Source organism: Homarus americanus, unplaced genomic scaffold (genome assembly GCF_018991925.1).
Source record: "Homarus americanus isolate GMGI-L3 unplaced genomic scaffold, GMGI_Hamer_2.0 scaffold23578, whole genome shotgun sequence".
In the NCBI taxonomy this organism is placed as follows: Eukaryota; Metazoa; Arthropoda; class Malacostraca; order Decapoda; family Nephropidae; genus Homarus; species Homarus americanus.
Genome location: NW_024733231.1, coordinates 6,148,451 through 6,164,572, shown reverse-complemented (window position 1 = coordinate 6,164,572; position 16,122 = coordinate 6,148,451). Strand labels below are relative to the sequence as shown.

General features: G+C 36.6%; 1 protein-coding gene across 14 annotated transcripts in view; it reads left to right on the top strand.

The window, feature by feature from the left end:
* The window catches only part of LOC121869632 (KICSTOR complex protein SZT2-like), a 90,074-nt gene that overhangs the window by 65,010 nt on the left and 8,942 nt on the right, over window positions 1-16,122 (top strand). For 12 of the 14 annotated variants that reach the window (XM_042371125.1, XM_042371122.1, XM_042371132.1 and 9 more), the window contains 13 exons: window positions 351-538; window positions 908-1,043; window positions 1,612-1,750; window positions 2,027-2,361; window positions 2,926-3,105; window positions 3,460-3,561; window positions 3,873-4,023; window positions 4,420-4,564; window positions 4,822-4,921; window positions 5,311-5,555; window positions 6,680-6,839; window positions 7,162-7,212; window positions 12,418-12,537. In XM_042371125.1, coding sequence (XP_042227059.1) covers window positions 351-538; window positions 908-1,043; window positions 1,612-1,750; window positions 2,027-2,361; window positions 2,926-3,105; window positions 3,460-3,561; window positions 3,873-4,023; window positions 4,420-4,564; window positions 4,822-4,921; window positions 5,311-5,555; window positions 6,680-6,839; window positions 7,162-7,212; window positions 12,418-12,537 — 2,052 coding nt within the window. The remainder of the gene's footprint in view (window positions 1-350; window positions 539-907; window positions 1,044-1,611; window positions 1,751-2,026; window positions 2,362-2,925; window positions 3,106-3,459; window positions 3,562-3,872; window positions 4,024-4,419; window positions 4,565-4,821; window positions 4,922-5,310; window positions 5,556-6,679; window positions 6,840-7,161; window positions 7,213-12,417; window positions 12,538-16,122) is intronic. The other 2 variants (XM_042371123.1, XM_042371133.1) reach the window with 2 other exon arrangements.

Sequence of the window (16,122 nt, the reverse complement as noted above, 5' to 3'; positions counted from 1 at the left end):
TGACTACTGTACACCATAGCTTCTACATGATGCTACTCTCTCTATGATAGGGAGTAAATCACACCACTCTCAAGGCCAATTAGAGAGATAAATTACAATTCATTTTTGGGGTGTAAAGAATGACAATCGTTTTTAGTAAAGTGTGCTTAAATTTCTGCTCAGTTTGTTGACAGATCATCTTACAGTCTATTTCCCAGCATTTTATGTTAACCATATATACACCAATGTGATTACCAGCAGATAAACACACTGAAGGAGAAACTCAGTGGGTTAGGCTAAATTTCTTCTCACAAGCACACACAAAACATCTTCCCCTCAACACCATGCACCAACATCTGCTGCCCCTACAGAGTCAACCGTGGGAATACCAGGAGAACACATGCCATACTCTTCATCCCATCTTCCACGGGTTAATGCTGGAGTGGCTGGAGTACGCCTCGGAGCTGGACGAGAGGGGTGAGCACGCAGTACGCAGGGAACTCGGAGAAAAAGGAGGAGAACACGCCGTTAAAAAACACACTGTTCATATCACTACCAGGTATGGGGTTTGTTGATGTCAGTTTCCATTTATTTAGTTAGTTTTAGATCCTGGTGTGTACAGCATGGTGGTCTAAGCTGATTGTGATAAACATATTAACAGTGATGTATCTTCACAATTTTGTGCCATCTCTTATCTATTTCACCGTACTTTATTTTATTCTTCTGTCTATTGTGAGGTCTTCCATACACCAACTCTCATTTATCATCATCAAACACCTGATGTGTAACTAATTGTACAGGGTATACTTTATATATAAATCTTACATTCACAAGCATGCTTTAAATATATAAATTAATTTATTTTTTCAGAGATGAAAACAGATACTTTATATTTGTGTGAATAAGCTGATATGCATTATCTCTGCAGACATGCAGTGCCTATCTTTATAAGTGAACTACAAAAGTGGGTGTCACATCATTCTAGTGACACCTCAACAAAGATATTTGAAGAGACCGTTAGTGAAGGTGAATCATCTGTCTACAAGTTGGTGGAGTCAAGCAAGGTTGGTTGAGTATGGATGAGGCCCTGTGTTAGTCACATTACATATGGCAGCTGTAGATAGTCAGAGATAAAGTTTATAAATTGGAAGAACTGAGAGAAGGTTTGAACATCAGAATGATATTGTTCACAATCTAAAAATCAAGGATGCATGTGGGTACTGTACTAAGTATAGACTAAACAACTTAATTCTGCCAAACATAAACAACTTGGGTCTGGTGAATATTTCTACTGTTTTGTACACACTCAATGATTAATGTATGAAGCAACGTGGATAAACTTTTAGATGGATATAATTACCCTGTTATGTGGCAGCAAGGTCTTGTTAGAGCACAAAATGAATGTAACTCCAATTATCCATACTACAGTATATATATTATGCTAGTGTTTGAAAAAAAATGGCTACATGACTCATCAGTTTCTACATATTTCTCACTATTATAAGATTTCAGACTGGGATTGATATTTTCTCATCTCTCAAGTTTATTATTGTTCTATGAAAAAAACCTTCTTGGATTAAAAGAGTTACCTGTTGTATATTCATTAATTCTTGACAGTGTTGTTTATGGCAGGTTCCACAGGTGCTTAGGTGTGACCCTAAAGGAGGATATGTTGACAGCAACTTCATCATCATTGGTCGCAACAACCAGCAATGGTGGGCCACACTCTTTGAAGAAAATTTCAATGATTACTACATAAATATGATCACATGTACGTTATCTATCATTCACTTTATGTATTTTTTATTGTTAAAATATATTACACTCTATCTCAACATATTCGGTAATATAGTTTAACATATATGCTCTTTTGTTTATGGTGGATACAGGTTATTATTTCATGTGTCTAGTGTGTATCTTTCATCATATTTCTGATATTCTCTATTTATTCATTTGAATGCTACTGATTAATACACACACATGTTTACATAGCTGCTTAAAAATCTACTCACACGCACACACCTTAGTCTATTTTTTATTTTTACAGCTAGCAAGAACAGTCAGCGATACCATCCTTTAGTCGTGTCACCAAGAGGCCGATGTGTGAGTGGTGGGGAAGCCACGTACCCCAGACTGGAGAGTAATACCACCATGAGTGCATTAAATACCCCAAACACAGTGCCAACAACCGGACCTACCTCATCGGCACCCACCATCAGCGGCATGACCTCCTCGGCCGTTAGCATATCCTCCCCCGTGACTGTTCCTTCAACGCCCACCAGCATGTCGAATGCTGTTGGACCACTCTGGACTTATGATACCTCAGACGTGTTGTTCATCCCTCGCCAGAAGCTCCTCTTGGCTACACTATGTGGATTAGAGGTACGGAAGTCTTTACCATATTGTAATTCTTGTGTTTGATTTGATTCAGAAACATACGACCTAAGCTGTTGCGTCGCCAAGGATGTAATTACCACTATCAATCAGCCAATCAATCAATCATTTGTTTAATGAAGGTGTTCTCTTGATGGTACAGTACATAATGTGTGGGTGTTGCTTCTGTGGTTGTGTGGAGGTGAACACAACATGACCCACACCACAGTTCTCATGTTTCAGTTTATATGACGATGATTCTCTCTCGTGTCCATTAGATGTATTTCATATGTTACTTGTTGTATTGGAAGACTGAAGAGAATAATATTGCATGCTGAAATCTATGACTTGTATGGATATGTTGAATATTCACCAATTTACATTCATTATAATCCCACTTTGATAGGGAATCTTTTTGTTTTTTGGGTATCTGGAAATTCTTAAGTATATCTAGACAAATATAAGTAGGTTAGGTTAGGTTAATGTCAGGTCAGGTTAGTGTTCATTATTATTTGGTATATAATTTAACCAGTTTGCTTGGAGCTAGACATTATATATTTTTGGTGTCCACAGCTCGTCATCTACACATACAACTGGACTAAAGAACAATGTGATAATCTACACTCGACCATGACACATCTCAGCCACTGGTCTACTGCCCGCAATCGTCTCCTCTCCACCATTGTCCTGCAGAAGATGGGGCTGTTCCACAATCAGCCGTTTGTCAGGAAGAGTTCGGATAAGAAGGAAGAGGTGTGTCATTGCGTGTATTTCTCTTCAGTCGCCTTCCACAAGATGGAAGTGATTTTGTTGGTTTGATTGGGGTCTGGTTGTACAAAGTGACGGGTATATCAGGGTTTTGTCAATAATGGGTATCAAGAACAGGGGTATTGAGTATCAAGAACAGGGGTATTGAGTATCAAGAACAGGGGTATTGAGTATCAAGAACAGGGGTATTGAGTATCAAGAACAGGGGTATTGAGTATCAAGAACAGGGGTATTGAGGTTAATCATGTCTTAATTTATATGTCTATGCTTTTGTTTATATTTGTTTATTTACTGGTGTATTTATTGACTATTTTTATTTATTTATTTATTTTATTCAAGGCAAAGAACCCGTACATCAGCAGCCCGGCCTATGTGGACGGCTTGATAAAGCTTCAGGCACCGGTTCACACCATCACAGACCGAGGCACCAGGAGGGTACAGGTATGGTGGCTCTTCTTTATCCCTCTTTATCCCTACCATCCCTACCACCCATTATTGTTTCCATTCGAGGATATGCATGTTCTTCTCTTGGGCTCACAGGGTCAAAGGTCAAGTTTATTGGTGTTGAAGGACCACATGAAGATTAGGCACCCCTAGTTTATATAACATGATGATTAAACTCCCTAACACTCCCTGGGGATTAGGTTAGGTTAGGTTAGGTTATATATTATTGATGGTATAAGATTTTTTTGTAAAGTTTGTTAGATTAAATAAAAATCAGACATATAGAGTGACATTTATTTTACCTGCAGGGAATGGTGCCAGCGCCAAGCCTAACTGAGATCTACAGGGACAACAGACCTCCAAGATCACTAAAAAATTCACAGTATGGGAATTTGAAGGACTTGGAGCTGCGACATGGAAGCCAGATGACGGAAATTAAGCGCCTCATCGTGCAGAAAGGTATTTTGTAATATACAGTACTGTACTCTATTTCCTTTGGTTGTTTGTGATGATAAATTACTGTAAATGTAGTACATCTATTGGGTTATAAAAAGTGAAGTTATTATCTTTGACTTTTCCATCTATTCTTCTGTACGGTGAAATTTCAATATAACCGACTATATGAAGAGAAAATTCCATTAAATTGTGGGTCTTTTAGATGTGAAATCCTCAAATATAAAACTGTATAGAGATGAATGTCTGTTATATCGAGGGTCCAGTATATATAAAACCCCCATTTAACGAACTATTTGGAGAGAGAAACCCGGTATGGGGAGGTTTGATTGTGGTTTATTCTGAGACAGTGATTAGTGCATAATCATCTTCAAGGGGCTAAGATCCTGTCATTTTCCCCAGAAGCTCAGCGGAAAGTACTGCTAAAGACTGTGGTTCAGACGCACGGCCACTCTAGCCCAGCCTTCAATGATAAGATTTTGGCTTTGTATAAACAGAATGCTCGTATAGCCCACTTCTGCTACACACCTCTTCTCTTCCTACCTCGGTGAGTTATGTATAGTTAATACTGAATTTATACCTTATATACATTTGGTTGAACTTACCATTGATCTAAAGTTATAAATTTTGTTGTAAAAATCAATTAGAAAATATTGTTGCATATTCTCATGAACTGTACCCCAGTGTTCAGAATCACACCGTTTACTTGTGGATTATTTTGAATGTGTCGCTTTCTCAGAGTGTAGTTTTGTGTACCTTGTGGTTTTGGGGTTTATTTTAATTAGAACATCGTCATTCCGACAGGTGGAGGTGGCAGGTATCTGCTGCCAGAGACCACAGCCTGGCAGACACTCAGCCACCTATAGACAAGACCACATTATTTGGCTTAAAGACTCCTGAACCTGTGAGTTATATTGTTACTAAGAAAATTACTGGAAAGTACCCGAATAATGTGTCATGGGGAATGTTTGTATGTGTAGTTTTATATTAGTTAAGTCATACAACACCACATGAATGATAGACACCAGTAACATTTGACCAGCTTCAGTTGTTTAACCCTATATGAGAGAACATAAATGACTGAGTAATTAACCAACCTGTATGACAACCTAATGATCACCAACAATTTCTCCCCATTAAAAAAATTTTATTCAGGATTTATTAAACAAAGATTTACATAAAATTAACAGATAAAACATTCCTTAATATATGAGATTATCAATTTAGACAAAATTAGTTCAAACTGTAACAAAGTTTGAAATGAAAGTTATATAGCAAGAATTTTTTCCACAGAGATCCCGTCATGACTCTGGCAGCTCTATAATAGGCCTCAGTTGTAGCGGTCCCACTGACTTGCGGCGCTCGCTGTCGTTCAAGCCTAGTGTGCCGAGTCCTAGCCAGCGTCGGCGGCACGTCACTGGCGGGGACGAGAAGTGGCACGATGCACTCTGTTCCAGCTACCTGAAGGAGTACATCCAGTATTTGCAAAGTCTAGGTTTTCTATCACTTAACGTCACACAGGCACCTCAACAACGAGGGTAGGTTGATGACCATTTTACCTGGACTGTATTTACTTCATGACTTGTTGTATTATGTTGTACAATGGAGCTGTGATAATTCTTGGGTACTGCACCTCTATTACTGCCTCTTTTTTTAATATTGTGGTCAAACATTCATATTTTGTAGTTGAGCGCCGGCTGCTGCAGTGTTTCTTAACATAAAAAACATAAGAGATGCTCTAATTTGACTTAGAAATAAAGAAAATATACAGTTGTAACCCGCTTAACGCGGTCAATTGAACCCACAGGGTACCACGTTAAGTGAAAACCGCGTTAAGTGAACAACAGAACATATGGGATTAATTCCAATAGAGACTGGCCCGACCCCCAAACTCCACTTTTTGACGACACACAACTATGTTGTAGTAAAAATATTATCTTAACTTTATGATGGTATGCACACACAATTAATAATTAAGAGAAATATCAATAATATTAGGTTTTTTAACACTTACATTAGTAGAAAAGATGGCTGGGCACACGGGGATGGGGGTTGGTTCCGAGGCAGAGGGCAGATTATTGGCCCTCACCTGTATCACTTGTATCAATTGTATCACTATCCACCACAGAGGCTTGCAGGGCCTCTTTGTCAAACCCCTCAAAGTCCATATAAGTCCATATCCTCACTATAATTATCACTATCACTGACTTGGGCCGGCTGTGGTGGGTGGCGGGTGAAGAACTCGGTAATGTTTTGATGACTGGGCGACCTTGTGCGCATCGTGCCCTCGCCGCTTCCCGCGTACATGAGTAGATGAACCGCGTTAAGTGAAAGTTCGGTTCTGGCGAGGCACCGCGTATATGAGAAATCGCGTTAAGTGAAACCGCGTTAAGCGGGGTACAACTGTAATATAAAACTATAAAATAAGAAAAATGTAGTAAGTGATTTGTTTCTGGGATACAGGGCAGTTGTGTGGTGGACTAAGTGCTCCCAACCCCCTGTTCCTGAGCCAAGTGTGCCCCTCCAACCTCATTAATACAACAATAAGTAACAGTAATTTCGCCATAATAACCCATATGTAGGTGACCATTATTCTATCCATTACTTAATTCAAATAAGTATTATTGTCAAGGCAAAAATTAAGCATGTCCTTGATATCTAGACGCAGCATTAGCCGAGAGCCAGACAACAGAGGGTTCCGTGTGAAGGAAGTCCGTTTCAGTGAGCAGGTCACTAAAGAACCCACCTATCTACTGAAGAATGTTCTGGGTGGCACAATTCTCTTGGAAATAATCTTCTCAGAGCCTTATTTCTCTGCTAAAGTATGTATCATGATGTGCTCTTTCTTGTATGTGTAGTACAGTGCATATAAACCTATTAATTGCATAAAGTGTTATGTAATTATCGCATTTATTAACCAAATGTGACAGACTAAACATATTTGTACTTTACTGGACAAGCTATTTCTACCCAGTGTAAAAGCTTATTATAGAAGGGCATTATGAATATAGCAATTAATGTATTATACACCAAAATTATAACAAGATCTTGATGACTTTTTCTAAGCAGTTAGTAAATCATTCCTTAACACTATGAATCTTGGGTTATGTTTTAATGGTTTGTTTTTAATTTTTCACCCCACAGTTATACATATTGGAGTCGTGTAGATTAGAGGGAAAGAAACTGTTTTCTCAGGTAAGTGTTTATCCTCAGTTCTGTAAACATTTGAGTCAGGATGTAAGGTAATGGTGTTTTTAGTTTTAATGTAGATTATTGTAGCAGTGCTGTACGTCTCATGGTGGCAGATACAGTGCCAGGCGAGGATTACACATCTTCTGTTTCTGTATTTTGATGGTCTGTGATATAACTACAGTATTTATTTTGTAAGTATTTATTTATGCACCAGTAAGTATTGTATCTTTCATGATTTATTCCTTATGTATTGAGTTCCTTGATGTAATTCAGTGAGACAAACAGGATTTATTGGAAATTGTTTTGGTAAATAGGGTAGTGAGGACACACCAGCAGATCCACTCACATCAACTAACCCTCCAGTGACCAGACACAGAATTGATACCTCCTGCTGACTCCTCATGGTGGGATGGGTATCTCTTATTAATGAGAATGTATCACCATGCATTAGGGATCAGTTTCCCCTAGTCGGTATTCTTAACTTTTTTGCAGTAAACATTTGCTGGTTTGTAAGAAGATATTTATTGTGTAGATAAATGGGTACAAATATATAATTTTAAAATTTTTATTGTCTGTTCAGTAATTTTTTATTATATCCCCTACTTTTAATCAGGTTTTTGAAACTTGTTAGATCTAGTTGTAGGCACGACATCGAGACCTGTGAGGAAATCTTTCACAGACTAACATAAGATTCTTTAAAAGACAGTTGAAGGGCGTCTTTCACATCATCTTTACAGCTAGTATAGTTACTGTCAGTTCCTCTGTATACTTGTAAAGCCATCCAACCAGCGTGACATTAGAGTGTTGTCATTGTAAACCAGGTTGATTGGATCCCTGTTTGAAGTAGCTCCATAGACTAGACCAAAGAACAAAAGCTTTATAACCATCGTCCACACTATGAACCTACCCCAAAAATAGCTACCATGCTGTAAACCCAGAGATCTATCCTTTATTCCTCTCATTGGTTACAGGAACTAGGGGAAAAAACTACAGAAACAGACAGAACAGGAATATCCATAACTAACTCTTGTTTTTGTAGGGAAAAATAACCTCCTGTGTGTATATAATTTAAAGCTCCATACGATTGTTTTGTATTTTCAGGATAGTAGTAAAAATATAAATGCTAGTAAGTGAACAAGAAGGATCTGTAAATAACTGGATCATGTATTCTAGGTGAAGGAATGAGCGTTTTATATTTCCATGCGGTACCTTCCTAGGGTTGGATCTGATTATGGCTATACAGATCAGTTCAGTTCCCCAATAATAGATTAAAAATTTGCTGATGGATCTTACAGGTCATGAAGACACTTGAGGTCACATGAAAAATATAAGATCAAATTTTATGTTTTTATTTGATTTAACAGCAAAATTTAATCTATTCTAAAAGTATGTTAGAGTCGTCCTGTGTACGTTTATCTGATGTAAAATTATCTGAATTTAATATATCTTTTTTAATCTATTTTGAATGTATTTAATCTCTGTATTCCTTAATCTGATGTAAAATGTTGTCACTCTTGCACATCTTACTCTGACCTGTAATACTTCATAGGAGGAAGAATATATTACCTGGATAATCTCTGTATGTTTAAGATTCTTTTTGTATAATGAAATGGCTGTTCATGTGTTTGTTTCAGCCTTCAGTCACAGATTGAGAACATGTCCGTCACAGTTCAAGAGAAATGAAGACAATTTTGATTATAAGATTGTTGTTGTTTGAGATTGTCTTATTTCAATTCAGATGTGAAACTTTCTGTGTTACTGAACAAACATCTCATTGGAATGTTAGGTTTTCTTTACAAGTTTTTTGATAGATAGATAGAGTGTCAGCTTGATTGATATGTATAAATACTGAATATCATCCTTTTACTACTGATCAAAGCATTCGAGTACTGTATTAACTTCCCATTCTTTTAAGTTGCATCAGCCGACTCTATGAACACCCGCCCTGACTGATAGACTGAGAGAACTTTTTGACCCTGTCCTTCTCTGACACAACTTCATTCTTCCCAAGTACAGAATAATGTAAACCTGCATCAATTTTGTAAACAGTAAATAATTTTATATACGTAACTACAAAGTGTGTTTATTTGTAGCAAAGTATCATTCAGTTTATGTTTACAAAATATTATTGTTTACTGTTTCTCAATGTTTATTATGTAGTTTTTAAGATTATTATTTGCAGTGTGTGTGTATATATGTAGTTTAATGACTGAGAGAATATACATGTAAATTATTGCAATAGTTGTATGGGGTTAAGTGCTATACCTCCTGCCTTATATTATGTCAGTTAGTGGATGGCAGAACAACGTAGAAGAGTGAATGAACGATGTCTATCTATATTTACCATAACTTACGAGGAAAAGTGATATTCTGTGCTGAGAATATTTGGAATAAGGTTTTGTGTCTTAATTTCTCAGGGCTTTTCCACAGGGTACAGTATATTTATAGCTAATAATGTGTAGCTTTAGGTTTGTCCTCTTTGACTTGTGGCTGCAATCTTTACCATTCCGTGTAACTGAAAAATTTAGGAAAAAACCAAATGTGTTATAATGTAAAGTCGGATTCAAAAGTTTGCTCCCGCCCAAAATGAAGCAGCATTGATCCCAAATGAGATGAAACAGTCAGGGTAAGTCAGTTCGGACACTCATTCCCGTTACTCAGTTTCACTGCGGGGAGTGAACTTTTGTCCCCGACTGTACATAGAAATTTCTTGAGCATTTCTCTTGTGAATTTTGAGAATCAGTGTGAGACCTAACTGCCCCAAATGAATCAAATTAAACCAGTTAGTCTTACAAAATGCCTCTTTTGGTGTTTTGTAGGAATATTGATATGATGTGTACCAAACTCGCCTCTTTGTGAGCCTTGTTAAGTTAGTGAATTGTCTGAATGTTTAGTATATCTGTGATTGCTTGAGTTTGGTCAGATGTTTCAAGGCTTCAAGTGTTGTGAAAGAACAGTATATGTTTTCTACTGTGGTTCTTTTTCAGTATAGCTTACACTGAGAGGTTGAATACAGTGTTGTAGGAGATATGAATTGAACGTCCTACAGGAGCCAGTTTCATTATCCCTCAAGAGTCTTATTTTTTATTCTGAATCTTTATTGGATTTTTTATATCTCACTTTATATCTATTTTTAATCTTTATTTTTCTTTCAAGTTTTATGTACTAGTTATTTAATACAGGTATTATATTTTTGTATGCATATTTTCTGTTTTTTTTAATTATTCAAGGGACCATTTTCAGAGCTGTTGCAGGTATTATAGGTATCATGAAGGTCTTATTATGGCAGTGGAGTAGTGAAGCATGAGTCTATAAGTTTAATTAATCCCTTTTATGCACTACTGTATTTAAACTTCTTGCAAGTTGACATCTCTCTTTTGTTTATGAACGTTTATATCGATGTAACATTTCCTCTGTATTCATCTTATTGAGCATGATATTATTTTATTAATTTATTATTAATTTTATTATTTGCAGTATTAGTAAGTCTTCATTTGACCAGATGATTAAATAATTATATAAAGTTATGTTGTGCATGTGATGATACAATGCATTAATGAGGACTTGAAGTATCAGTAAAATAATTATCTAAACTTGTATGGTAATTAATTATGATTTTTATTGTTCATAATAACATTTTTCAGCATCCTGTAAAGTATAGCCATTTATCTATAGGAGAGGGGGGTGAAGGGCTCTGATATGCATAATTTGAGTAACAAGTTTTCCCATAAGGTTGAGGCGGGTGTACATAGTTCATGCATGCATTATATACATATATTAAATGAATGAGTCACCCCATTTCATACTTGTAAGGTCGCAGGGATAAACTAGTCAGAATGAATAAAGTAAACTAATTTTTGCTCTGGATGGAAGGCAGTTGTTGGTTGCTGGTACAATATCCATTTCTAAATCTCAAGAACTCACAAGTGGTCTCCTAAGATTTGTATTATATTTCAATGGTTATGTCTTGAACTTAACTGAATATTCCTATCAATATTATAATGATACAGTTAAGTGTAAGATGTCTGTATTATATATGTTGATTCATTCAGTATTTTTCAGCTACATCCAAATTTTTCATAAGTAGAATATATCACAGTAGGACTTCTGAGCATATAATAGAAAATTGTGTTTATTCAGCCTTATGAGATACTTATTCAGTATTGGGTCTTCAGTACACCTTTTTATCATTAGAATTTTACTCATATTTTTCTTATTTTGTTTTGTAGTTGATATTATTTTATTTATTTATTTTATTCGTATTTATTTCTTCATGCCTAACTCCTCTTTGGGGTGATTGCAAATGTTATCTTTATATGTATGGTACAGTATCATTTGATATATAACACAAGTGATTGTTTAGTTTCACAGTGATTTATGTGGCATCCTTCTGTTAGTGAAAATAATGGTGACACTATCATCATTGTGAATTTGTTGTAGTAGTCACTAATTAGCATCCTCCTTCAATTCAGATAAACCCAGTTTTTGTCGAGCAGGTTAGGTTAGGATAGATTTTGGCAAAGCAGATTTCGTTACGTTAGGCTCGGTTTTTGTTAGGAAGATTTAATTAGGTTAGGGTAGGTTTTTGTCAAGCAGGTTTGATTAAGTTTTAGGTTAGGTTTTGTTATTTTAAAGCAGGGTTGGTTAGGTTATTTCTTGTTCAACCTCACAACTCATTAGCTCCCATTCCTGATTGACACTCATGGTTTCTCAGTCAAGGTCTATGGTTAGAGATTCCCTGGGTGCCTGACCCTGAAGCCTTAGCTGGCATATTCACAAGTCAATCCATCCAGGTTTAGTCATATAATGAATTTCAGAATCAATGCCTCATGGTTTGTGGGCACTTACAAAACTCACTGGTTCTTGTAGTTGATAATTGACTCAATGTTATTTATTAAGTCATTCCTGGTGACCATAAACATGTAGTTGTCTTTAAACTAATACAAACTCTGTGTCTATGTCTTACAGCATTTTGTGCACACTTTCACTTGTTTCTCCTGCAGTTGTAGTGACTATTATTAACCCTGTAGTGCAATGTGTCCAAATGTCTGTCATCTTTAATTGTAAAAAGTTAGTTAATCATCATAAAGTAATTGTTAATTGTAGTTAAAAGTTTGAATAAAGTAATATTTTAAACAAGAATATTCCCTTCTAATGTAAAGTTTTACATTAAGGTAAAGGTTATAGATGTGTTCTCTCTGTACCAAGATTGAAGAAGTGTCAAAGGTTGTGGTAGGAGGGCCGCCATCATCCATGCCGCCCTCACCACACTCTCCTGCACCATCTATCTTTCCTGAGGGCTGTCCTCCTGACCAGATAGATGACAAAGTAAGCAATGTCACGCCTAACTCTTTGCTACTCACGCCATCTACCATTTCTACGGCTGGGCTCTGCTTACTGCTGCTTGTACCATCTACTAACCTTGCTCTCAGATAATCTATAAATATCTATGTGATTCTTGAAATATTGTCTTAGAGGAAAATTTATTTGTTGTGAAGTTTTGTACAAATTTTTATTGTTTTGAGTCATATGTTGTTGAATGTTTATCATCATGGTGCCAAACGTACTGTGATAATGGCTTTTCTTCATATAAGTTTAATATGTTCAGCTGGGTCTTGAACTAACTTTCTCAATAATCCGTATCCTTCTGTTGTATAAAAATGTATCATATTACCAGACCACGCGTCGTTACTCCGGCAAGTACAATAGAACGTAAAGTGCTAGTTGTATCTGATATTCAGTCTTTGCAAACTGTGGGTGCTGGGAGGAAAATTTTTAACTCGGATTATATTGGTAACTACAGTAAGTCCTGCCATATCCCAGTAATGAGTCCCAGTTGCTGTTACAATATAGCTGACTGTTGTTCTCATGGATATTGACCTTAAGGAAGAACACAGAGTTACTTTCAGATCATTGCAGAATCTGTGGTACTGGATGCTGTTAAACTCACAGAAATAACCACAGGGGTAATACAGTATGTGTCCAGTGGTCTGCTGTCACTCATTGGCTCTTGTAGTCTGTGTCATCTAAGAACTGAACATCACAGAGTTTCCTTGGTGAATATTCCTCATTATAAAAGACATAGAAAGTATCTAACTGGTTTTATATTTACATGTTGCAAATAGAGTTCATTGTACTGTATTAAAATTGAAAAATCAGTTTATAATTAACATTTGAGATGAGGAACTATAATGCTGTCATCACAGCCTAAACATTCTCAGTTAACTACAGGTGAAAATGTCCACAACTTGGTGAATGGTTTCATTGGCCTTGTTGGTCTGCCATTGCCCATGATAATATCCAAGATACAAAAACAAGTTCCCTGATTAGTTTAGCACAAATGAACTGTGATATAGTATCTAACTGGTTTTATATTTACATGTTGCAAATAGAGTTCATTGTACTGTATTAAAATTGAAAAATCAGTTTATAATTAACATTTGAGATGAGGAACTATAATGCTGTCATCACAGCCTAAACATTCTCAGTTAACTACAGGTGAAAATGTCCACAACTTGGTGAATGGTTTCATTGGCCTTGTTGGTCTGCCATTGCCCATGATAATATCCAAGATACAAAAACAAGTTCCCTGATTAGTTTAGCACAAATGAACTGTGATATATGTGTGTGTGTGTGTGTGTGTGTGTGTGTGTGTGTGTGTGTGTGCGTGCGTGCGTGCGTGCGTGCGTGCGTGCGTGCGTGCGTGCGTGCGTGCGTGCGCGCTAACTTACAAGGTACAGTATTACCAATCAACCCCCTCTCACCCTCCACTGCCCTTCCCCACTCGCCCTCACCCCACCCGCCCTCATTTTTAATATCCAACAATGTTACGGTAACTTACCATATGTTTATTAACCAATTACTGTATATATTAGTGAAGAGGTATAACTGACTGGTATTTCATAATCTAGATTTCATTTCAGAGTAAATTAACAATGGCTGTGTGTCAGTATAGGAAGAGGATTTGATTTGATTTTTATGGTTTAATAAAAATGATGATGATGATGGTTTGATAAAAATGAAGTTACAATCACTAGAGAAAATACATTTGTGTGACCCTCATAGTTAGACCTGAAGGCAAAATATGGTTATGTTGTGTTTATATGAGAATTACATTATGCAGTTACTGTATATGTACAGTATAATCAAACTGTTGGATAAGTCTACAGTACAGGTACAGTTCTTATAGTTAACAATCATAGTACAAGGGACAAAATGTTATCTTCAAAATCATATCAAAACACTGGGATTAAAGTCCATTTCTTGTGTTCTTTTGTTAGATTTTGTATTTATTTTTACTGTTAACGATTATTGACTTATTTTGTGTGTAAATATATGAATACTCTATTGACTTTTGTTTTGTGTATATTGCTTTGTAACTTGAATTTGGGGAAGAACTAACAGCTTGAAAGGTGGTGTTAGAATTAAGTTTGTTTGGTGTACCGGGAATTTCTAAATAGTGTATAGTAATAATGTTTACTTAATGTGGTGTTATGTGTTACCACCACCTGTTCAGAAGAGTAAGGATCATAAGATAGAATATTGTGTGGATGATTTTTTATATAAATGTGAATTTACATATGTATATTTGTCTGTTTTATGGACAAATTTTTACTGAAAATATTGTACTGTATATAATGTACAGTTGTAAGCGTATGTACTGGTAATTATAATGTGAAGCGGATTTTTTAATGGAATGATCTTTAGTATGTGAAGGAATAAGTGCAGAATTTTCTATAAGTATTTGTCTTGTATTTTAATGTGTGGTGTGGGATATTGGTTATGTTATGTGAGACTGTCAGAGCTTCACAGGATGGCACAAACTGTTGAACCATCAGATTAGTGTGACAGCAGTGTGGGTGACTCTGATCCAGGCAGACTTTAAGGACAGAGATTTAGATATAGATGACATAAGTGTCTCAGGATCATCAGTTCATTGGATAAAGCTCAAAACCCCTAAGCTTTGAACTGCAGTGGCGGACTGGGTCAAAAATTTCTACCGGGAAACTTGTAAAAGGACCCACTCAAAAGTTTCAGGTCGCATTCGGGCTCATTGGTACGGCCTAGTAATGTCACATTCGGTAGCATTAGGGCGGATTGAGTTAATATCTCATAAACCTCATATCTCTTTTTTCTTTTTTCCGTTATTTCCAAAGTGATGGACCATCACTTTGGGGCCCACCGGGAAATTTCCCGGTATCCCGGTGGGCCAGTCCGCCACTGTTGAACTGTCTTGATCATAAGTTACAAGTTAGCAAACTGAGAGGTGCAGCTCATTTATTCCTCTCTTACATCTCACACCAGTCTGTGTTTGGATATTTGCTTGAAGCCTTCTTTTCGTGTCACGCTTGAAACTTATACAACTTCTTCACTAAGTTTGGTGGACACTTTGCTTTGTTAATCAAGTTAAGTTTTGGGTTTAATATTTAAAAGCAAGATAGAATTCAAGGGACTTATATGGGATGAGTATGGAAATGCATTAAGTTTTTACCTGGGGATGTCAAACCAATTATCAATGGCTCTTGACATGAAGCAGCGTCTCCCTCCACCGCCCCCCACTCCACCTCCCCACACCACCCCACCTCTTCACACCACCCCACCTCCCCACACCACCCCACCTCCCCACCTTTTATTTATACCTCCCCTCTGCCACTAGCTGGGCAACTCCTGGAAATATGAAATCCCAAATATTGTGACAGTCATTGTGTGTAGATGCCAGTTGAATGATGAGTACCCATATCCTTTGTGAGTACATAGACAAATTTTTAATGATATTTTTTCTTACAGTTTCATGTGATATGTTGTGAGCTTAAAACAACAGAAGGTATATAGAGTATGCATTTGTATTATATTAAGAGTTGTCTGGTGTTTGTTTGTGTGGGGGTATAAAGTTTGTACTAATTTTGTGAATAA